This window comes from Pyrus communis, chromosome 3 (genome assembly GCF_963583255.1).
Source record: "Pyrus communis chromosome 3, drPyrComm1.1, whole genome shotgun sequence".
NCBI lineage: Eukaryota > Viridiplantae > Streptophyta > Magnoliopsida > Rosales > Rosaceae > Pyrus > Pyrus communis.
The window spans coordinates 11,622,540-11,646,731 of record NC_084805.1 but is presented as its reverse complement, the minus strand read 5'-3'; the positions used below and the strand labels follow the sequence as shown (position 1 = coordinate 11,646,731).

General features: G+C 36.1%; 3 protein-coding genes across 6 annotated transcripts; all 3 read left to right on the top strand.

The window, feature by feature from the left end:
• The first annotated feature begins 687 nt into the window (after positions 1–687).
• LOC137729713 (triacylglycerol lipase 1) lies at positions 688–4,877 on the top strand. Its single transcript, XM_068468721.1, has 9 exons — positions 688–1,045; positions 1,175–1,285; positions 2,010–2,150; positions 2,664–2,774; positions 2,856–2,999; positions 3,078–3,118; positions 3,224–3,300; positions 4,013–4,108; positions 4,214–4,877. The coding sequence occupies exons 1-9, from the start codon at positions 857–859 to the stop codon at positions 4,534–4,536; spliced, it is 1,233 nt and encodes a 410-aa protein (XP_068324822.1). The 5' UTR covers positions 688–856; the 3' UTR covers positions 4,537–4,877.
• A 3,257-nt stretch (positions 4,878–8,134) lies between these two features.
• Positions 8,135–10,487, top strand: LOC137729703 (putative UDP-glucose glucosyltransferase). The gene is made up of 2 exons (XM_068468711.1): positions 8,135–8,856; positions 9,539–10,487. The coding sequence occupies exons 1-2, from the start codon at positions 8,263–8,265 to the stop codon at positions 10,364–10,366; spliced, it is 1,422 nt and encodes a 473-aa protein (XP_068324812.1). The 5' UTR covers positions 8,135–8,262; the 3' UTR covers positions 10,367–10,487.
• Positions 10,488–12,787: 2,300 nt separating this feature from the next.
• On the top strand, positions 12,788–23,754 carry LOC137729045 (DNA repair protein REV1). 4 transcript variants are annotated; one of them, XM_068467866.1, is made up of 25 exons: positions 12,788–13,038; positions 13,223–13,367; positions 13,642–13,757; positions 13,859–13,935; positions 14,350–14,837; positions 15,390–15,533; positions 16,027–16,159; positions 16,265–16,353; positions 16,479–16,529; positions 16,712–16,915; positions 17,613–17,732; positions 18,245–18,337; positions 19,036–19,095; positions 19,318–19,404; positions 19,569–19,652; positions 19,813–19,885; positions 20,270–20,338; positions 20,465–20,566; positions 20,669–20,965; positions 21,061–21,134; positions 21,649–22,238; positions 22,357–22,417; positions 22,827–23,027; positions 23,160–23,286; positions 23,397–23,754. In XM_068467866.1, exons 1-23 carry the CDS (start codon positions 12,827–12,829, stop codon positions 22,866–22,868), a joined length of 3,411 nt encoding a protein of 1,136 aa, XP_068323967.1. In that variant the 5' UTR covers positions 12,788–12,826; the 3' UTR covers positions 22,869–23,027; positions 23,160–23,286; positions 23,397–23,754. The 4 variants fall into 4 exon arrangements, with proteins under 4 accessions (XP_068323967.1, XP_068323969.1, XP_068323966.1 ...); XM_068467868.1 differs by having other exon boundaries at positions 20,684–20,965; positions 23,160–23,754; XM_068467865.1 differs by having other exon boundaries at positions 23,160–23,754.
• The last annotated feature ends 438 nt before the right edge of the window (positions 23,755–24,192 follow it).

The following is a 24,192-nucleotide window of genomic DNA, read 5'->3' as shown; positions in this document are numbered from 1 at the left end:
TTGCTTTAGATTGTCATAGCTCTAAGTGATGTCTCTACTAACCTCTCCCTTGTTGGAAATATAGTGGGGGACACCAATCTTTGATGTTGAAGGTCACTAAAGCTAACTTTACTAATGTTTGTCACCAAGCCAACGTTGTTGTCCACTGTCTTGCCCGCTACGCTCTTCATGTTGGTAGACTTTTCTATTGGTTTGATGAACCTCCCAATTTTATTGCAGATTTATTATTTCAAGATTATAGTAGTTAGGTCCTCTCTGTTATGGAGATTTGGTTGAAGTTCTTTCCCAACTCCTATTGTTGTACCTTGTTGACCTTCTTTGATGAAAAGTTTTTATCAAAAATTAGTTGATCATGTGATTCGACAAAAAACACTTAATTAAATAGTCATGTAGGCGTCATGTGTGTTTTTATCGTATAAATTGATGAATTAATTATACAAGAACCATAAATGTGTGAATTGAAACTTAGTGATGACAATTATCAATTTTGAAAATGAGAGACCAAAACCATGAGCTTTTGCCAATTTGGAGAATCATTTGCGAGAAAAACTCAAAAATAGAAAGAAAAAAAAAAAAACAATAATAAAACCTACCTTTTAATCTTAAGCCCATTCTTCAAAATTGCAAGTTCGAGTTTCGATTAGGCCCAAATCAAAACGCATCCGCGTCAACTTCAACCCACCTGGACCCACCACCGGTGGAGAGTTGGTTGTTGGCATCACTCCACCAAAGCGCGCGTAAAGCACACACCTCAAACCCCCGTAGAAAAACTGGATATGATTCATATGAATGCCATGCAACCCTGTTCCGATCACTCCCTTCCCCCTTACTCAATCAATCACTGACCCACAAGGAGATGGAGAGGTCGTCGGCAGTTGCGGTGGCTGTTGTAGCTTTCCTTATCGGCCTCTTGACCTCCGAAATCGCAGCAGAAATCGCCCAAAACTCGACCGAATTTTACAGAATCGGTCGCCGTCGTTCACCGCCGCAGTCTCTCTGTGCGCAGCTCATTGAACCGTCTGGTTACTCTTGCTCCGAGCACACGGTGAGTACTATACCACTATTTCATTAAATATTGCCCACTTTGTATCTTTAATTGTTAAATTTGTGATTGAAGTGTGTAACTTTGAGTACCCAGATTGTTAAAATTCGTTGCTTCTGGTTTTTTGCTCAGATTCAAACGAAAGATGGGTACTTACTGGGTCTTCAACGCGTGTCGTCGCGAAGCGGGGATTTGAGAAGACAGCAGGGTCCTCCTGTGCTGCTTCAGCATGGGCTCTTCATGGTGAGACTGTTTAACAAATGCAAAATTTGACATTGAATTTACACTTTTAGTGACTATTATGTGAGACTGTTGATACAATCACTTGTGCAATAAAAGGGGAATAAACCCATGATTTTTTGCATGGATGTCACTTTCGATCATACATTTATAGGACCGATTATGGGGGAATAGCAATAGGTTTATGATATGATTGGTAATTGCATGACTTCCTTACATGTAGATCTAGCAAATGTTCACTAAACACGATCTAGAAGTGTAGCAAAAACGGGTGATTTGGAGCCGCATCTGCTGGACTGTTTATCTGAATTAGTATAAGTCGTGTTTGTTAGTGCATTTTCCGTTTGGTTTGAGATGTGTAGGATTGCTGAGATGATCCTCATAACTGATCCGTGAGTATTACTGATTCCCTGGACGCCTAAATTGGTGAAACGCCTAACTTTTATAGTTTCTTCCAATTTTTTTTCAGCAGACATCTGAACATATTGATCCACTAAGTTGATTATTTCAAAATTTGACCGTATAGTCACTTTTTGGTGCTCCCTCATCTCAAGTTTTTAATTTCCGTTGAAATTTTATTTCTTGAAATGAACGAATGTGGTAAAGAGATGAACGTCCATGGTATACTTTTTAAATGAGGCTCTAATGTGCTTCAAACTCAATTGAACTTGGTTACCGCCTTTTCTTGATCTTATGCTAATACTACCTAGTTTTGAATTTCAAACAGGCAGGTGATGCATGGTTCTTAAATTCTCCAGAAGAATCGCTAGGCTTTGTCCTTGCAGATGAAGGTTTTGATGTATGGGTAGGGAGTGTGCGTGGAACACGTTGGAGTCATGGACACGTATCTTTATCAGAAGAGGATAAGGTTTATATAGCTTCTATTCGTCTCACAATTTTTTTGTCTTTCATTCAGCGATAAGGTGTGGCTCCAGTTATTGGTGGTTTCCAATCGGCTGCTGATCAAACTCGTTCTATGTTGAAAGTCTGGATTGTCCCCCTGATATTCTGAAGGAAAAACATAATCACATATGAAAAGCAACCTCATTGTTCCTTCCTCACAGTTTCGTGCTTTGATAGATGACAATACTGAGTTAGAAAGAGGAATAGCTAAAACAGATTAAAGAAAATTACACTCAACGATAGGCTCCCTTTGCTAGGATATCAGTATTTTGTGCTACCTGTTTGCCTTGATAAAAGACATCTGTATTTAGGTTTTTTATTTCGAGAACTTGTCTTAATACACTCAACATAGCTTCATATGGGGGATTGGTAATGTGAGCCTACTTGAAAGTTAGCAGAAAAAGGAATGTTCATGTTCAGCAATTCATAGTTTGCTTATCTGGAATCTGACAATACATGGATTTATTCTTTATTGTAGGAATTTTGGGATTGGAGTTGGCAGGAATTGGCTCTATTTGATCTATCAGAAATGATCCGCTACGTATATTCAACAAGAAGCTCCAAAGTCTTTGTTGTTGGACATTCACAGGTCTTACATCTCTTCATCTACTTCAAACTTCCTTGCCTTGCTGCTACCTTTGGTGTTAACTCAATTTATTCATGTTGTCAGGGAACAATTATGTCTTTAGCTGCTCTCACCCAGCCGGATATCGCAGAACTGGTTGAAGCTGCTGCTCTTTTCTGTCCAATATCATACTTGGAGCATATCACATCTAAATTTGCACTTAGAATGGTCAACATGCATGTTGATCAGGTACTCATTATCTGCTTCAAGGTATAGTGCATGAATGGCTATTGTAATAAAATTGATACATATGTTCATATTTTTCAGATGATTCTTGCTATGGGCATCCATCAACTTAACTTTAGAAGGTTTTGTTGCACACTGTCCGCCTTTTTTTCCGCTAATATTCTTTTTGCTCAAATGTTATGAGGTTATTAGTATTAATCTTGTCATCTTCTGTACATTATATGCAGTGAATGGGGAGTCAACCTTTTGGATTCAATATGTGATGGCCATGTTGACTGCAACGACTTGCTAACTTCCATAACAGGTTCGACTTCATATATATACTACTTCTTCGGTTCTTCCCTCCCTCCATCTGTGTGCGTATGGGCGCATGCATGTGCTCTTGCATCTATTATATGCATTGTGCAGTGTCCATGTTCAAAAGTTTGGAAATTTGGAGGAAAAATATTCTATTCTTTATGATATTGTTTATGTGACTGTATTTGTCTATTGGAGGAATGTCCTAATGATAATAATTCACAAAGTATGAATTACTATTAAAGGTGGAGTACAGGTTTTAAAAAAAAAAAACAAAAGTAGACATGATTAAATTTTGAGGAAGCACTTTGGCAGTGTATTATTAAGGACCCGTTTGGGAAAGCTTCTGTAGGAAATACTTTTGCTCACAAGTGCGTTAGCAGAAGCACAACAAATTTTTTTATATAAAAGTCTAACTGCTTCCTGTCAAAGCACTTGGAAGTAGTTCTCCAGAAAGCCCAAAAAGTGCTTTTAGAATCCAGAAACACTAATAGTTATTTCTTCCAAACACTGACAGAAATGCTTTGATCTGTAAGCGCTTTTGGCCTTTCAGAAAGCATTCGAGACAGCCTTATGATTGTGGTGCCGAACATTCTTGTAGATTACTATGTAAATGTTTTCATCTCATTTTGTATTTATTACTAAATTTGTACATGCAAAGCTTATCTGATAATATCTGGGGAAGAAGGGTTGCTAATGCGTTTTGGTAACATTTTCAGGGAAGAATTGTTGCTTTAATAACTCACGTGTGGACATGTATCTTGATTATGAACCACACCCAACATCTGCAAAGAACTTGCACCATCTCTTCCAGAGTAAGCTCTGTACCGCTTGTGCTTGCATAAATATCCTTTTGCCCCACACCCCCTCTCATTCTTTATTATTTTCATACACTGATTGTTGCATTTTGTGTTGGGCAGTGATCCGTAAGGGAACTTTTTCACAATACGACTATGGCCTGTTAAAAAATTTGAGGTTGTACGGTCAGTTGAAACCCCCTGCATTTGATCTTAGTCTGATACCCGAATCGTTGCCACTGTTGATGGCTTGTGGGGGCAATGATGATTTAGCGGATATGGCAGATTTCCGTCACACTCTCAAGGAATTGCAGTCCACTCCGGAGTTGCTTTATCTCGAGAATTATGGTCATATCGACTTCATTGTGAGCGTTAAGGCCAAAGAAGACCTCCATGACCCCGTGATTAGGTTTTTTAGGTCATGGGGAAAATCTAGTACTTCTTAATGCGACTGCTTTCTGCAACGTATAATCAATGTGTTTACGCTTGCACTGCGGTAGAAATGTTGATGTGTATATATTGCATGTAGCATTATCTATGTAGAAAAATGTGTCCTGTATCTTATTAGGTTTATCTTTATTGTTTGTCTATTAAGGAGACAAGGGAGAAGAGGGGATAATTTCTCACTTCAAGATGGACTTCTGCAAATGCAATGGCAACGTCGGACGGGTGGCTCCAACCGGAAACGGAGGACAGTCGCATGAAATAAGGAACCATTTGTTGTATGGAATTTTAGTATATTACTATTAAATTATAATATTGGTTAAAGTGATGCGTTTATTTAACATTCATTAACTCTTATTTTTTATAAAAGCAGCTTTAAGATACAATTTTCATTTGTTAAGTGGAATATGACAATTTAAATTTACAAAATAGCCCAAAAAATTAATATTTTTAAGCTTAAGAGTTCAAACTCTCCTTTTGCTATAGTCTAGGAGAGCCTTGGACTTGGCTCTGCCAGTGTAATGGATTGATGATTGGCTAATTCTACTGCTAGTTGACAATGCGGGTGGGTGAATTCTATAAAAGAATTAACTTGGGTCCTCAATTTACTGGATGATCGATTCACAAAATTTTATATTTAGATTTAAAATTATTCATATTATAATTCACACTTAATAAAATTATGTGAATAAAAATTTTCTCCTCAGCCAAGTCTCTCTCTTCTAATAATTTACGATGTTAGGTCGGCAATACATCAACGGTTAGAATTTGTCAACACTATTGATATGAGCATATTTATGAGACTTATTATCTTATTTATTTGCATTTACATCATTAATTTCCATTTATTTTGGTAGTTTATGTTATTTTCGTATTATTGTAGGTCCAGTTGGTAAAGATGATAATAAATAGTCAAATGGAGCAATTTGGAATAATTTTAGACTTGGATTGGATAGCATGCATGGATAGCATATGGGCTGAACGTTTTTGGTGTTTAAATGATGTTAGACATGTGCTAAACTCTGGAGAAATTAAAGTTGAGGCTTGGAAGACAAGGATTTACACAAGAAAAAGGAATCCTAGTTGGAGAGGAACCTTATCCAACCTTATCTTATCTTATTCAACCTTTATTCTACTTTATCTTATCTCCAGATGCAAGGAGGAATCCTTATCACATTTCAACACTTCCTATCTGATTCTAAGAGTCCTAAAATAATTCAAACGACCTAATCTTTTTTCTCCTGGGATTCAGATGTGCCTTTACCCTATATACACATTATTGTTGTAAATAAGAAGAGGGAAGTGTGCCATAACCTGCAATCATTCATTGAAGTCGCTGGAGTTTTCTCGGTTCTTTCTCTCTTTGTTTTAATTTTCAATGTTTATTTTAGATTGTTTTTCAGTTATGATGAGCATGCGTAACTAAGTTTCTTTTTAGCTAGAGGTGAATTCGAAGTCATAATTATATGTTTTATATAAATTGATTGCATCCAATTATTATTTTATAAAACATGAATTCGATTTACTTATCTGCTTTATAGAGAACTTATTCATGTATGTTTATTAAGGGTGCACACTTAGTTTACATGCAGGGATTTGATGCTAGAATATAAGGGAATTTCACCTAATTGTTATGAACTTATATTTGTAAATAGTAAAAGTCACTAGTCATGATTGAGTTAAGTAAATTCTTGGCAGGAGTATCATGCTTTTCATAGTTACGAATGTTTTGTCAATGCTTCTGATTTTCACAGAACTTAATGATCTTCAAGATGTATCTCTATCATACTTTTCATAGTTAGGGAACTTGAGAAGAATAATTTGGTTGCGTCGCTGAGTCCAATTCAATGAATTTAGGAAAATCTGAGAGTTAATTAGTGTTGTTCACAATTAATTTAGGTCATTGTCATTCATGGTTTATAAGAAGAATAACTAGAAATCGATTTGTATGCATATGATTCATGTGTGGAGAAGAATCCTTTAGCTATCATCTCATGATTCTCATCCATATTTCATTCACAACTTAATTTACTTGTTGCTATTTACTTTTGTTTTAATTAAAATCGTCCAAAATCCCCTCAGTCATTGTTTTGTTTTTAGTTTAACTTAGTTTTTAGTTTTATAAGTTTAATTTGTGTTGATTAGCATCCCTTCTAATCCCTGGAATAGAACGATCCCTACTTACTCATACTACGATTGCATAATTTATAGGGTTTAATTTGTGTGTTAGTTCTACCACATCAAATTTTGATTATTGTGCTAGCACATATTTTTTCCCGCATTATTGACTTTTCAAACCCAGTCACCTTTCATCACCTACAAGTTTATTTATATTCGGATTGTACTTATGGTTCAGGTTCATGAATGCGGTTCATTCTCTGTAACACTTTTTGTGTGCACGCAGTAGCTAGCTACAATATACCATGTGGATCAATTACTACTCTTTGCAGAATCTGACATTGTAACAGAAATAAAATACACGATTTTTCAGAACACTACTTCCTGTCTTGTGTTCCAGAAATGCTGAAAAGATTCTTTTAAAATAGAACTTTCTTTGAACTATATGTCATCTCATATAATGTGATAGTTGATAATTTGATTATTAATTAAATTTGTTAACATGGTTATTCTTATTGATAACACATCACATGATTTATAAATTTAATTTAAAAAGTGATTAATCTAACATTAGTAAACCATTTCTAATCATAGCTTATTATTATTATTTTTTCTCATTGGTTGATCAAAACCCTGGATTTTCTTTTTCCTCTTCATGAAGTACAGATCCGCACGTATTTTTCTAAATTACTATATGGAGAGACCGATCAGATTTGGGTCCGAAATGATGTGGCATATCTCACAACATTAGTTTCAAGTTGACAATTAACCTAACAATACTTATTCAGAAGTGAAAACAAAATCTTTAAAAAATATATTTTGATATAGTCCAAAACTTGTTAGTTTACAACACCCACCACGACCACCACCACCACCTGAACTTCCATATATGCCGCCACCAACCACTCCGGCACGGTGGGAACTGGGAGTCATCTTTCTTTATCATTTTATGGATTTCATTGCGAAGATGTGCCAATTACCAACTTATGATATATTAACACTATGAATTCTCCAGCACATTCGTGTACAACGGCTCATTCTCTTTCAAAATTAAAGCAACATATCCATATTCTTATAAGGTCGGCAATATCTTTTGCAAATTTGGTACCAATATGGTTTTTCTTGGCAACCTATCAGAATGGTAGGTCCGTTGTGAATGGCAACCATTATTTTCTGTAGCATGCAACTACACGTCAATGAGTACCAAGATATGGGTAAATATTTGTTCATTAATATATATATATAACGTTGGGACGAGCATTACGCGGATGGAACACAACCACCCAAAATAAATACTTAACGATAAGAGTAATATAAGACGAAGGCTGCTGTATATACACAAGTCCACTTTGTGTATGTACTGTACATGTATCACTGTCAACAGTACTAGACAAACAAAAGAACCACTTGTTCATTTGTCCTTCTCTTCCCCTTCGCTTTTTGTATCTTCTGACGAAATCTCCATCTCTGATTGTGGTCGCTCGTTTAATCTGTCGTCAATAACTCCCTCTTAGTATATTCGCACAACATATTTGTCTTCTCTATAATAATACACAAACTTAACAAGAACTTTGTTTGAGTGGGAAAAGTGAATTAGAAGAGAGCAAAATATGCGATCTCAAACTCCTCTCCCTCATATTTTTCTTGTATGTTTTCCAGCACAAGGACACATAAACCCTATGCTCAGATTAGGCAAACGCCTAGCTTCAAAGGGCATGTTGGTAAGTTTCTCCACCACAGAAAACTATGGCAAAGAGATGAGAAAGGCCAACGATGGCATCAGTGACCAACCTACACCCGTCGGCAATGGTTTCATCAGGTTTGAGTTTTTTGACGACGGGCTAGCGGAAGATGATCCGAAATTCTCCAGGTTGGACGAATATATGCCTTTGCTTGAACTTGTGGGCAAGGAACTGGTAACACAGACGATCAAACGACATGCCAATGAAGGTCGTCCAGTTTCATGTCTGGTGAACAATCCGTTCATTCCTTGGGTTTGTGATGTTGCCACCGAGCTTGGGATCCCTCGTGCCACGCTTTGGATTCAGTCTTGTGCTCTGTTCTCGGCCTATTACCATTACCACAACAAGACGGTGCCGTTTCCGACAGAGGCTGAGCCGATTATCGATATCCAGCTTCCTGGTATGCCTGTTCTGAAGCATGATGAGATTCCCAGCTTCTTACTCCCTTCTGATCCATTTCAGGTGAATAACATATACCTACCAAAAAAGTCATCCTTCTATAATTATTGATCTAGTTGTATTTCTTTATAAAAACGAAAAAGAAAAAAAAGAAATAGAAAGAAATTCTGAGCTAATCCATTTTTCATCCGAAAGAAAAATCATGGGCGATGTATTAAAAAAAATCATTCTGCACTCCGATATGTCTGTTTGTATAATATTAGAGAAAAAAAAACGAAAAAAAGAGGACTGCAAAATAATTTTTTGAAGTATTAATAACCACCACCAAAATAATAATAAGATTACAACACTTTTGGTTTCACATTTGGAGAAGACTTCGTATTACTTTTTAGTAAGTAAAGGGTTAAAACTGTGGCATTAATTGGTAATTAAAACTTAACAAATATATTAGGGCCACTTAGTACTACAGTCTTGTGGTATTCTTCTTCAATTTTAAGTGAGAGGTTTTAAGTTCGATTCTCATCAAAGGCGAATTTGAACCATATTATTACTAGCCGCCCACCCCCTTTCCTTAGTGTACATAATATCATTTGTTAAAAAAAAGAGCCCATATTAGGGATATAACAGTACTTTATATTGGTGTTTCTCTCTAGCTGGAAGATATTTTATGTTCGAATACAAACCTCCACCGTTAAAAAATAAAGCAACCCCCATTATGACATTATTGACTAATTATTTGTTTCAGGTTTTGGGAAGGGCAATATTAGGACAGTTCAAGAAGTTATCCAAATCACTCTATGTGTTGATGGACACATTCCAGGAGTTGGAGCCAGAAATAATTGAGCACATGTCCCAGGTGTGCATAGTGAAGCCCGTTGGTCCCTTGTTCAAAAACCCTAAAGCTCCAAAAACAAGCATCGGAGGTGACTTAATGAAAGCCGATGATTGCTTTGAGTGGCTTGACTCAAAGCCCCCAACATCTGTCGTGTACATATCTTTTGGTACCATCGTGTACTTACAGCAAGAGCAAGTTGACGAGATTGCTCATGGCCTACTGAGTTCTGGGGTCTCGTTTTTATGGGCTATGAAGCCACCAGGCAAAGCATTCGGATCGGAAAAACATGTTTTGCCAGATGGGATTTTGGAAAAAGTTGGTGACAAGGGAAAAGTGGTGCAGTGGAGTCCACAAGAGCAAGTTCTAGCTCACCCATCGGTTGCATGTTTTCTTACTCACTGTGGCTGGAACTCTTCGGTCGAAGCACTAACTTCCGGCGTGCCACTTGTGACATTTCCTCAATGGGGTGACCAAGTCACCAATTCAAAGTTCTTGGTGGATGTGTTTGGTGTGGGGCTCAGATTGTGTCGTGGAAGAGCTGAAAATAGATTGATCACGAGAGACGAGGTTGAGAAGTGTTTGTTGGAGGCAACCGTGGGAGAGAAGGCAAACGAACTGAAGCAAAACGCTTTGAAATGGAAGAAGACGGCAGAGGAAGCGGTGGCTGAGGGTGGCTCCTCTGACCGGAGTCTTGAAGATTTTATAGACGAGATTAGCAAGATCACGTATGTTGCTTAGAATAACTTTTTCTTAACGAACAATATTAGTATAATCTTTTCGAATTGTAAGTTATGATCGTTGATTATATCGCACTGCTTATTTCAACAGTAAGCCAATTAATCAAATAAAAATATGAATTTAAGTTCAATGATGTTCTTTGTTTGAGTGATATATGTATGATTAAGCTGTGACATTCATGTGTGTGTTTCCCTCTCCCTTCATCTTTCTAATTTTATAGGGAAGAATTTGCTACAAAATGTTATTGATATTTTAGGGTTATTCACTACTAGAAATTACCAGTTGCACGATAAAAGTTTGCTCGACGAAAAAAACTTTGGTTCGGCAAACTTGGTCAACGTTTAGGATTTTGTCAAAGACTTTGAGCGATGAAAATATTTCGTAGGGCAAAATATGTTTTGTTGGGCAATGTTTTGGTGCCAAAAGGAAAAATTGGCGCGCATTGTGTCATTTTATCCGACGAAATTCTAGTTCGTTGGCTTATACTTCTCTTGACGAACCATTTCATTGGGCAACATGTACTAGCCATTGAGAAAAGGTCCACAATGACTTGTAAAATAAAAACCCATCAACACTTTTTTTACTCAACTATGTTCTTAATTTTGCTTGACAAACTTTTTTGTTGTGCAAAGCCCCATTAAACGGGTCCGTGCCTTCTCTTTCTCCTTCTCCTTTCTTTTCTTCTTCTCCCTCGTGCCACGCTGCTCTCTCCCTGTCTACAAGAGTCTATCTCTCTTTTGTAAGACATATTCTGAAATCATAACAAGACATTAGGATCATGAATATCACAAATTATCAATATAAAATAGGAATTTAGGAAATACATGACTTAGTTCAATTTAATTAGTTCATGAATTTAGGAATCACATAGGTATATATAAAAAAAAAAAAAATCACAAACGTGTTTGCAAAATTCTAGCAACATGGTATCACTTTTAACATTTTAGCATAAATTCATTTCTTGTCCAAAAAAAAGGTGAAAAAAATACCAGTGTATAATATATTCTATTTTACAACATGACCGAATTTCATACAATTTGGAATTGTGAAAGTCTATCAAAAATAGGATGTGTATCAGGCGCAGATTCTTGACATGAATGGTTTCCTTATCAAAATTACATCAGTTAAAAAAGGAACTATCGATTTCAAAAGGATTTTACAACATAGTTTAAAAAGAAAACCAAGAACCAATGATTTGTTCTTATAATCCATTGCACTAAATTACGAAGAGGAATCGAATGAAACGAAATTAAATACCACTTGGGTAAAACCCCAGAAAACCCAATTATAGAATTACCTTAAACTAATGATATCAAAACATAAAAGGAATTCATTAAATTGCAATACAAACACTACAAACACATAACCATATTAATCCATAGAATGATTTTTATTTGAGAGTTCGAAAACAATCTAAACTACGCAATATATACAAAAGCATAATTTAAATTAAATATCACCCAAGTTACCTCATGACGGCGAGCTTTTCAGCGGAAGATGGTAGAAAGAAAAATTGGAAGAATTGTAGGAGAAAAATGAGTATTGTGTGGATGTTTAAACAAATACATAGGTATTTATAGAGTTTTTGGGGTGAATTTTGAGTTAAATAACTTTTTTAATTATTTTAGCTGTTGGATTTAAATTTGGATATTTAGTTTTTTTTTATCGTTAGATTTGATTATATTCGATTTCAGCTGTTGGATTTAATTCAATAAATATATAAATATAAAACTAAAAAAAAGTTTGAATGTCGACCATTGGATGAACCAACGGCCCAACTAATTGTGGCCACCAGATCATAAAAGAGCTGTTGGGCTCAATTACCCATTAGACATCAAGACAGACAACCCTACGTGGATAGGCCATATACTTTGGGTCGGCCTAGCATGTGCAGCCTGTGGCGCATGTCTGGGCTGGCAAATCCACTTTCCCTTTATCCACTCTCACATTTGGGTTACACCAAGTTTTTTGGGCTAAATCTTGGGGAGAATTTGAGGTTTTTTTTTTTTTTTTTTTTTTTTTTTTTTTTTTTTTTAAGGTTTTAACACTTAACCCAATTTTAGAACAAGGGTTGGAGAGAAATGAGGGGAATAGAAGGGAAAATGTAGGATTTACTCCAAGTTTTGGAGTTGGTTAAAGGGGGTGAGAGTCTGGGCTAAGCCTCGATATAGACTAACCATAATAATGTGGTTTAAATTCGTTTTTAGCAAGAATTGAACTTAATAACTCTCACGTATAAGTGAAGAGGAATAAAAAAATCCAAAAAAACAATAAAGAAGTCCAAAAAATTAAAAAGAGAAAGAAAAACCGGAAACCGGGCCTGGTCTTTACCGTTACAAAAACCCGGTTACCGACTACTCCCACAAAACATATAAATACAGTTTCTAATTTGCCGCGTCATTTGAATGATAAAATCTAAAATCCACCAACAGCTTCTCCAACACTCTTTCCTCCGTAGAAATGAGTTTGAATTCGTCTCGCTCCGCCGGCTCGTCCGGCCAGAGATCCAATTCCAAGAGGAGCTTCAATTCCAACTCTTCGAACAGTAACTCCAAGAAGAAGCAGCAGCAGACGGCGGCCAACCAGAAAACCCTAGGCGCCTCTTGGGGCGCCAATTCTCTCTCCTCCTCTGGCTCCTCCTTCAAAAAAGCTCCCTTCTCCGATTTCGGCAGGTACTTCTTTCTTCCTCTTTCGTTCATTGCCGTCAATTTTCGATTTTTGTTAAGAACTGCTTGGGAAATTGGATGAGATCAATAAAACCTAGTTTTGTTTAATTTTGCATTCAATTTTTGAATCTGTGTACTTGTTAGTAATTTGGAGTTATATTCTGATTGGTCTTTGTGAAATTGGGTGCAGTTACATGGTAGAGAAGAACAGGAAACTTCATAATCAGTTCGGTACAGAAGCTTCAGCTTCTTCACACAGTGGTTCAAATACCGGAAATGATATTTTTCGTGGGGTTTCGATATTTGTAGATGGCTACACGGTTCCTCCCAATCAGGTTTGGTTGACTTCTTGTGATTTTCTGTTCGCCACTGTTGGCTGTTGAGAACGGATGTGATGTACAAGAAATAAAAAGAAAATGGAAAAGGAAATCTGAATCGCCATGTTCATTACGTTCCATTTATGGCATTAACATTTTTTGCAACTTAGTAGTGGAGAATGTATAATTTGAGGTTCCTGGTTTTCCTCAATGATTCGTGGCAGCGATAGGGAGACGAGTTGTTTCATTACTACATGTGGGTTTTCTTTGAGTTGATGATAATCTGTTTCAGGAACTGCGAGGCTACATGTTGAACTTCGGTGGAAAATATGAGAATTATTTTTCCAGACATCGTGTCACACATATCATTTGCAGTAATCTGCCTGACAGCAAAATTAAAAATTTGAGGTTCGTATGTTTTTAATTAGTTTCACATCAATAAAATCGTGAATATTGATATTTAATTACTCTCCAATAAGTTTCATGTACTGTTCCTGATCCTAATACAGGTCTTTTAGTGGAGGGCTCCCAGTGGTGAAACCCTCCTGGATATTAGATTCAGTTGCTGCTAACAAACTCTTGAGTTGTAAGTTCATGGGCCTTTTTCTCCTTTTTTCTGTTTTTTTTTTCTTTTTTCTTCTTTCTTATTTTTCTTAAAAGTTTTAATTTGGTCTTTTTTTTAATTGATGAAATTTAGGACTCAGCTAAGCGTTACTACCATGTACTGACTAATTGGGTTGTATCTTGATACATGGGATAATTATATTAAATGGAACAAAAAGTAGCAGTGTGAAATTGGATGAGGGGTATTTGATTGAAGGAATGTTTTGTGTTGGAGATTCTGACATGTTTCCCCTCAGTGTTATTGATCATGCCTTGGAGATGTCTACTTGCAGTCATTATTTTTTGTTTTTGAATGAGTGACATGAAGAACTATATATTTTCATGAATGGATAATTTAAAATTTTAACTGTGAGGGATTTTCATTTTCTCATTCCAGGGGTTCCTTACCAACTTGAACAGATTGCTTGCAACCAACCATTGCTGTCAGCCTTCTTTTCCCCAAAAGTAATCCCGGACTCTGGCGATCCTTTGGGAGATGCTGCTAATCAAGTAACATATGAAAGTGAGGTTACATTGCTGGTGGGAGCCATAGTGGAAGATGCTACTGGATCTGATGTGGGCAGATCCACAGAACATAGAGGGCAAATTAGTGGAGAATCTGATAACATTATGTTTGAGAACGACAATGGAGAACCTGGTCAGGTGCCATATGTAAGTAGTGAAAAAGATTGTGAAGTGCAAATTGCAGATATGACTACTTTGGACGCAGAAGTGCATGACAGTGTAAAAGATGAACTTCAGTGTGGTACCCACCAAACATCAGCTTCCGATTGCAGCTACCACTTGCCAAGCTCTTCAAATGTCGGGTCTAGTAGAAGTCATTCAACTCTTGGGGATTCCAATTTCGTGGAAAACTATTTTAAGGTACTGAACTGGATAGTAATTGTGTGCTTTCTCTACTAGTGCCACTTTTTTTCATCTTGATTTGTCCCATCAAGATTCTTAATTCCTATTCGTCTTAAAAATAAAAATGGTTTCATTAGTTTTCAAAAGCTATTTATGCCTTCACCTCTTTTTTGTTTTTTCTTACGATGTCTTTGTTGAGAAGGTTATATACTTTCTATTGATACTTGTTGGCATACTCCATGACTCTTGTTGGCATGCTCCTTGCATTGATTTTCTAGAAATTCAAATGTAATTGATCTTATGGCATTTTCAAAACCAATTATCCTGACAGTTGCCAATTGAAACTTCACAAGGTATCTTTTGGATGACCCATGGAATTTGTATATGGTGGGCAGTTTGGGCTTTGTGGTTGAGATGATACTTGTATATTTGCTTGTACAGTTACATAACTTTCTGATGTTGAGTTATATCTTTTATGTGGTTCCAAACTTCTAATGGATGTTGTATAGCATACTAGTTAAACTTACTTGCATTTTTGTTTTATTTTCATGTTGTCTTTGGTTACTGCAGAGCTCAAGGCTGCACTTCATAGGAACATGGAGAAATCGGTATCGTAAACGTTTTCCGAGTTCCTTTAAAGGGTTTAAGAGCACAGAGCCTAATCTTAGTGCTTCGACGAGTTTTCAGAAGGCTGCCATTATACATATTGACATGGTACTTTCCAAATCCAAGGCTGTTAAACCTGAATTTTGATTATTATGTCCTTATACTTGTCTGGTAATTACTGGTCTCCCTGTGTTATCAGCCAACCAGATGGGCATCCCTTGTGTGTTATAAATTTTGATTTTCATTGGCCATGCTATCTGTTGACAACTCATCACTGTCATCTTCTCCACTATTGGCCGCGGATACCATTATTACCAAGACGACTGTCATTCTTAAATCTTGTACTTTAAATTCTCATCTCCAACACCAAAGTCATTTTTTTCCAAACCCTTTCTAAGTTTTAACCTCTATCTTAAGGGCCAAGTTTGAAAATACATGATTCCTATAATTTCATTTAATCCCTAGGGATGTTATTGATGGATTAGTTAGAGGTGTAAAATTGATTGGTCTTATATATAATAAGCAATATGAATATCTTGGAAGAGATGAAGTTTTCTGTACAACTGAGAATGTAACTGAGATGAACAATGTGCTGTTGTAGGACTGTTTTTTCGTGCCAGTGGTCATCAGGAAACGTCCTGAGTTTAAGGATAGGCCTGTAGCTGTATGCCATTCTGATAATCCAAAGGGAACTGCTGAAATTTCATCTGCAAACTACCCTGCTCGAAATTATGGTTGGTTTTGGTGACATGTGTTTATAGCAGGTTTTTACCTTTTTAATTTTATTTTGTCTTGGGAGGTTATATTTTGCATTTAATAGTTTTATTTCTAACTTGCAGGAGTGAAGGCTGGGATGTTTGTTAGAGATGCCAAGGCTATTTGTCCAAACCTTGTCATTATTCCATATGATTTTGAAGCTTATGAGGAGGTATGTTTCTGGAAGATTCTCATTGTTTTGTCTCAGATACGTTTTTACAGAGACGTTCTGTCATTTGTTTACTGTATTTTACCTTGTCAACTGGAATTCTATAAGCTATATGATCTGCTTTGTAGGTAGCTGATCAGTTCTATGACATCTTGCATAAGCACTGCAATAAAGTACAGGTATGTTTGCTTGTGGAAGTTAATTCTTAAAGTACATTAAGTTTTTTGTTGCCTTTGTGTTAATGTGTTAATATTGAAGTTTTTGAATTTAGGCAGTAAGCTGCGATGAAGCATTTTTAGATGTCACAAATACATTAAGTTTTCAGTTGCCTTTGTGTTAATATTGAAGTTTTTGAATTTAGGCAGTAAGCTGTGATGAAGCATTTTTAGATGTCACAGATGTGGAAGGGGTAGATCCTGAGGTGTTAGCTTCAATTGTAAGAAAAGAGATCTTTGAGACAACTGGATGCTCTGCAAGTGCTGGCATAGCCATAAATATGCTTATGTCTCGCCTTGCCACTAAAACTGCTAAGCCGGATGGTCAATGCTATATTCCTACTGAAAAGGTGTGCTCTTTCTTCTATTCTTTTGTGTTCTTGGCTTCATATTAAAAACCAATGTATTTTTTTCCTTCGAATGTCATATATATATGATTATGGTATCTAGCCAACACATCAAATGAAATTTTGAATGCAAAGTATGTGGAAACCTGTTTTGTTATGAACTCTCTTTGCATTTCAATCCACTTAAGTATACTGGGAAAAAGGTGGCGTAAGGCATGAATGATGTGTATAAGTGAGGTTAAGTTTTTATAGGGGGGTGGGGGTGTTGCGTTGGTTAACTTTTTCACTACAACCTTCTGGTTTTTTGGATATATATAACAGGCAAGGTATTTTCCCTTGCTCATGTCTGTGATGGATTTGTTTTGTCGATTTATTTTGACTTTCTAGTGATTGTAGTAGTTTATTAAGGAAGACTGTAGACTCCTAGTCATTTAATTCGTGTATTAAACATACACGCATCAGTCACAAACCCTTGAATGTTTATGTAGCTCTTTAACTTTTCATTTTGTGTTGGTGAAAAAAGTAAGGAGGACTTAGATGCTATGTACCTTTTAATACTTAGTTGGAACAGTGATTTTTCTTTTTAACTTATGAACTTTTGTATTGAATTTCAAATGACTATCAGCTTGTAATATGGATTATGGACAAGTCATGGAATGCTCTTTGCTGTACACACTTACATTGTTTTTTAGTACATCAGGTGGATGAGTATTTACATCAACTTCCTATCAAGGAACTTCCAGGAATAGGACACACTTTAGAGCAGAAGTTGAAGAAACAAAATGTTCAGACGTGTGGACAGTTGCGTATGATTTCAAAGGTTTATTTATTTATTTTTTATCTGGGTCTTGATTTTCTTTCTTCATGTACTGAGATGGTTAAGTTGTACATTATCAGGAGTAGTTTGCAATATTTAATCAACTTTTCTGAGATGAGAAGACCATGATCTCAATGGCTTTAGTTAAATTTATGCTTGATGTTTTGTTTGTTTTCGGAGTAGAGAAAATTATATGAAATTCGTTATGGAGACAGCTACGTATACTGTATAAATGGAAGTAATAACTTTCTGAAGGGCAAAGCTTAGAAAACTTATCATGGACAACACATCATCGAGTGACAACTTATCATTGACTGTTATTTTTAAGAGATTTATGATGACAATAAGTTGCTGAGTTGTCTGTTAATGTGGTCTATTTGATGTGATATTCTACAACACTTTCCATTGGTTAGTCATTATTCAAATTCCTTAACTTATAGAAAAATAAGTTGCAACTTGGTTGTATTAACATTAGAGATGTTCAGATGTTAATTATGTCTTATTTTCTTGTTCAGGACTCTCTTCAAAAGAACTTTGGGATGAAAACTGGGGTGATGTTGTGGAATCATAGTAGGGGCATTGATAACCGGCTAGTTGGGGTGATTCAGGTTTGGAAAAGAACATACCTTCTTTACTTTGAGATCATCTGCTGAATTTCTACGTTTATATTTCACATATCTTTCCAACTCTCCTCTTTTCTATAGAATTCCCCATTGCAGTTGTGCTTTTCCATATTGGCTGCTGTCCGATTGTTTTGGTGCTTTTTTTCTTTGTTGCATGCTACTTATCAAAATAATTCCTTTTAAAGTTCATAGTTTCCTGGAACTTAGGTAGCTCTATGATCAATTGTAATTTGTTATTACTTAACACCTGAAGTAATTCTGAATGAGGTAATAATATGAATATGATTAACTTTGCAAAAGTGTGGGAAAGACGCAATCATGTATTTGATAATTCTATATTGTAATTTGTAATCGACAAGTATGGTTGATAATTCTATATGTAATAGTTGTTTTTAGTATCACTTGGTAGGTTGCACAGGCTAACACAACTATGCATAAGTAGATGTCGAGTGATTTCTTTGGAACCTAATTTTGTGGACCGTAGATACTTTGAAATCCTCCGGTGCGGAAGAGGGAGGATGACCATGTTAAGCTTCGCATTATTTATAGAAGTGCACTGTTTCACACTACAATTTTATACAGCGAGGAAATTCTTGTCCCAATGTTCTCTCTAACTTTAAACATGCTTTTTTTGGTGTGTTTTGACCATTATACCATCATTGCTTACGTGTGGTTTTGCGCAGGATAGCAAGTCTATTGGTGCTGAAGTGAATTGGGGCGTGAGGTTCAAGGATTTGAAAGATGTCGGTAGTCTGTTAAACTGTTTAGAAGGGAACTATTATTGACATTCTAAATATCTAATTGTGCATTCCTCATATGAGTATTTTTCTTTCTAAATATAGAAAGTTTGAGTGCACCTTTAGATTTTCGGAGTGCCAATAACAATTCCCTTCTTAAAATATCTATTAACATGACTTTTATATGTTAGCAGGTAAAGAGTTGACCGTTTATTTTTTTTTTTTCAGAGTCAACACTTCCTCTCAAGTCTCTGCAAAGAGGTGTCTTTACGCTTGCAAGGATGTGGGGTGCTGGGCCGTACTTTTACCCTTAAGGTGTATTTCTTCTCTGAAGTTTATTAGTCCAAAATTGGGTTGCGGGGTTGAATGGGCATTGTTTTGTGTGTGTCTTTCTTTATCTCTGGATTAGTGTGTCTTGGTGATATTGTGTTCTCTGAACCAAGTTTGACATTGGTCTACTTTATTTTACATTGTTCTAGATTAAAAAAAGATGTAAAGATGCAGGGGAGCCAGTCAAGTATATGGGCTGCGGAGAATGTGAAAACTTGAGCCACTCTGTAACGGTATCGACATATACACTATTTACCTTCCATAAATAATCACATATGTGCAAGTAGCAGGCATGCAAGCATGTTTGCATGTTTATGTAAGAATTGTTGTATAATGCACCATATTACAGTGTTGTGCTTTTTGGGCCCAATATCTAAGTTGTTTAAACATTAGGTTCCAGCTGCTACTGATGATGTGGAAGTTCTTCAAAGAATAGCGAATCAGCTCTTTGGGTCTTTCTCTATAGGTAAATTTACTCCGTAAAATATTCATGTTTTCATATGGATGGAAGAAATCCTAGGAAAGCACAGTGAAGAGAATTTCATGTAATTTTGTGTTTGATGTAGTTGTCATCAACTTGGGTTTTTGTTTTCTAGGTTTATTACTTATTTTGGCTGTATCTAAAGAATGACGTAAGAGGAGAATGTTAATTAGAATTACCTTCGCAATAGTGCTGGTGATGGGTTTTAGGGGCAATGGGATTTGCATGGCTATAACAACTATAGAATTCAGACAAAATCAAAGAAAAATGCACATATCTTAGTTTCAAAATATAACTGGCCTATGGTTGGAGATAATTTTTATGCACAAGTAATAACTTCATTTCAATCGTTTGATTGCTTGTACACAGATGTTAAGGAGATCCGTGGTATTGGCTTGCAAGTTTCCAAGCTTGAGAGCATAGACACTCCAAAGCAAGGTGCAGATTACATTCAATTTGTTTTCAATCATTAAATTTTATATGTTGCGTCTCTGGGCTATACAGGAAGTGTCCTATATTTTTTTTAATTATTGTCTTGACCTCTCTCCTGACTTGATTTTGAAGGATTTGGCACAAAATCTTTAAAGTCGTGGCTCACATCAGCCTCAGGGAGTACCGAAAAGAAATCTAATTTTCATTCTATATCTAGGGTGAAGGTGAATGTAGGTAATATATATTTATTTTTCAGCTACAGTTTATTCTCCACATTTTGTTCTGTTATTAGTAGAAAAACTACTTTTGTGAATAAAATATTTACAGATTTCACAGTGGATTATCTTACAGATTGTGAGGATCGGAGAAGTGGTGGAACTTCAGGCCTGGTTGGCAACGATTCACATGGTATTCAAACTCCAGTGCTCAATAGTCTGTCTAGTGGTGAACCTTCTCTGGACCAGGTTTCTGAGCCACCACCTTTATGTCATCTTGATTTGGGAGTTATTGAGAGTCTTCCTCCAGAATTATTTACGGAACTAAATGGAATCTATGGTGGGAAGTTAGTTGATTATGTTGCTAAAAATAAACGAGAAAATTCCAGTGCTACTGTACCACATGAACAAGTACACGGTAATGTTTTTTCCGTAACTGTCTATTCATTGCAAACTCCATTATATTTCACTAGTCCTGAATTCCTAATGTACATAATGGCTTTGTCTACTTAGGTGCAAGGATTGGGGTTGAGAGACCACTCGTTAATGATGTGGTCCCCAAGAACAAAGCATCAGTAGAAATCAGGGTAAATTTTCTGTTCCAACTTTTTCTCTTTCTTCTACAGTTCTATTTTGCCAATGCTTCATTTATTCAGCCAGTATCATTCATCAGAATTACGTAAAAGAAACCTTCTCTGCTGGACTTCAGATTAACTATAAGTTGACTTTCTCTTTTACTAGCAATCTAGCTGTTTGCTCAGTTTCCATAATAATAGCTTTCGGTGATATGGCTGTAGTTGTGATGCAGTGTTAAGTTTAGATAACATTCCTGCCTTGTTTTGGACAGTACTAAATCAAGTTGTGGTTGGATTTTGAACTTTTTTATATAAGAATCCCTGTGTTCTTTTTTTGTCTGTTGCAAATGTTAAATGAAGGTTCAGTTGGTCTATCTTGTTCTTACGCCCCTTCTTTCGATGCCTATGTTTTTATTCCAGAAAAAATATATTGTTATTGAGAATCTTTTGTTCTAGTTGTCTATTGTATGTCCACGTTTTAGACTTCTATGGTTATATAATTGGTATCTCTCCTCATGTGATATAGCATACAATAGTAGAAAAAGAAGCAATTCCTTCTGCTGTGGTGGGAGGGAACCATCATGTGGAAGTTTCTACATCAGGTCTTGGAAACACTGATATAATGCCGTCATCTTTAAGTCAAATAGATACCTCAGTGTTGCAACAGTTGCCTCAAGAACTGAGAGTTGACATACTCGGGCAGCTTCCTGCACACCGGAAAAATGACGTATCTTCAAGTGCTTCCTTGGGCCCTCCTGCAGAAAAGCCTCCGGAATTATTAGGTCCAAGTAACAAGGATCATTCGGGACCAAGTGATCCTGCTTTGAACCACAAACTTTGGATTGGAAGTCCTCCTGGGTGGGTTGATGAGTTCAAATCCAGCAAGTGCATGGTGTTAAATGTTTTTGCTGAGTTGTATTACAAATCAGGGTCAAGTCAAAATTTATCCACCATTCTCCGAAATACTATTTTGGAATCTCAACATCCTCCGGATCCAAGTTCTGACAGCTGGATTGAAGCTGTATACAGCTTCTCTGAGCTTCTCAGGGAGTATATTAACTTAAAGATTGACTCAGATATTGAAGAGATCTATGTTTGTTTTCGTCTTCTTAGAAGGTAAATATAGATGCCAATTGAGATCTATGTTTGTTTGTGACCTGTTTCTGCTTGCTTTTTATATTTTTGAATGCTAATTAGTTACATTTAACTGATTGGAGTTTATATGTTCTATCAGGTTTACAATGAAATCAAAATTGTTCTTACAAGTATACAACGATGTCTTTCCTTACCTTCAGGTGAGTAGTTATGTTTACTTTTTGTAGTGCTCCATGTGTTTCCAAAATCAAAATTCTCAATATCTGTTTTCCTATGACAGTAGCATGTGCATACAGATAACATTCTTCTCTGATAAATACTAGGGCTGCCACCACTACCTAGCATGAGCTAGAAGTTCAGAGTAAAGAAAAAACACTAGCCAACTGAAGTAATTTTTTTTTGTATTTGACATGATCGATGCGACTAATTTCTTCATGTACTGCATTTTTAATCCGTTTAATATTGTCAGACCTATGATTTTCCTTATCATCCAGCTCTTGTTTTGTAGAGTTTTCGCTGTTAAGTATTATGATCCACTATTTTCATGTTTTAATCTTTCCTGTGTTCTGCTCATTCTTCCTCACAGTTGTCTTGATTTAATCTTTATAGGCATCTGTCGCTGAGAGTTATGGAGGAAACTTGCACATATAGCTAGACTTGTGCTTCTTGTCATTTGGCTACACATTGTGCTGATTTTAACATCTAAGGAGCATAACCTGCCATTTCTCAGCCAGGCATACCTTGTAAAGTTGTAATCATAAGTTCGACACCCATTAGTTAGGCATTCACATCCGTTTTCCATCAACACAGGTGAGAATGCATTCCTGTTGCTTCAAAGCTTGAGTAATATGTTTCTGAGGATTGTTTCCGTCATTGATACTTGTATTAACTTGATTCTGTGATTAACATATGACCTTGGTAATTTACGTGTGGTCACAACAGGATGTGAGATTACGGTGATGAAACATTGCGAAGGGCCTCGATCCAAAGATTTTGGGAAGAGAGAAGGAGAAGGAGGAAGCTTAAAGAAAGAATCTATCTCCATTGGGCCTTCGTTCCCTACACTATGGTAATTGGCCTTAAATTTAGGGCTGGCAGATTAGCACTAGCAATTTTGGTACACAATGACAATATACAGTAACATCGAAGAGTAGTGCTTGATGGACCACAAATTCTCAGACGGACAACGCTTCCCCCCTCAAGAGCGATTGAGTTCGTGAAAGATTTGCAGAGGCAAAGTAAAAGGATTCCATGATGAGCTTGAACAGAAACTCAAATGATGGAGCTCCTGCATAAGGTTTAGGTATATGGTGGCGGAGCTACAATGGGCTCAATAAAGTGAATCGACTTTGATACTTTGTTCTTGTTAATTTACAAATATAAGTAAATATGCATATATGGACATAGTTATATTGCTGAGCAAATGTGTTTTCTCATGCACTTAAGTTTAAATTTCCTCCCTCCCGCATTTTAGATTGATTTTTCTTTTTATCACAAGGGTTGAATTTCATTAATAAATTGATGGATAGAAGAGAAAAGAGTGTGGCCTCATTAAAACCTTGCCATAACAAACCCCATGAAGATGAAAATCTTGCAATTTTCCCATTTTTTACGCGTAATTAAATGCAAGAAAAAGTTAAAGAATGAAATAATTCTCTTACTTATATTTTAGTAAACGCATGTCAAGAAATTAAAATAATTCTAATTTCTATTAATGGGAGTGGGAGAATCAAACATCACATTTCAAATGCATGTATAAATATTCTTACCTATTTTATAAAATGACGTACGCTTGCAATATGAATTGGTTATCTTTGTTTTATCGATAAAAGACTCGTATGGAAGTGTTTTTAAAATGACTGAAAGTGTTTTTAGAGAAAATATTTTTAGGTTCCAAAAGTATTTGAAGTGCACTACAACTTCTCCCCATGATTTTTAATTTTTTTTTTAAATAATCAGACAGTTACATTAAATT

Coding starts and splice junctions, on each gene's coding strand:
- LOC137729713 (XM_068468721.1), top strand. CDS start 857: ATGGAGAGGTCGTCGGCAGTTGCGGTGGCTGTTGTAGCTTTCCTTATC. Junction 3,119..3,223: donor CATCAACTTAACTTTAGAAG/GTTTTGTTGCAC, acceptor CATTATATGCAG/TGAATGGGGAGTCAACCTTT. Junction 3,301..4,012: donor CTTGCTAACTTCCATAACAG/GTTCGACTTCAT, acceptor TAACATTTTCAG/GGAAGAATTGTTGCTTTAAT.
- LOC137729703 (XM_068468711.1), top strand. CDS start 8,263: ATGCGATCTCAAACTCCTCTCCCTCATATTTTTCTTGTATGTTTTCCA. Junction 8,857..9,538: donor TCCCTTCTGATCCATTTCAG/GTGAATAACATA, acceptor TATTTGTTTCAG/GTTTTGGGAAGGGCAATATT.
- LOC137729045 (XM_068467866.1), top strand. CDS start 12,827: ATGAGTTTGAATTCGTCTCGCTCCGCCGGCTCGTCCGGCCAGAGATCC. Junction 15,534..16,026: donor CCATTATACATATTGACATG/GTACTTTCCAAA, acceptor GTGCTGTTGTAG/GACTGTTTTTTCGTGCCAGT. Junction 19,405..19,568: donor GCCGTACTTTTACCCTTAAG/GTGTATTTCTTC, acceptor ACATTGTTCTAG/ATTAAAAAAAGATGTAAAGA.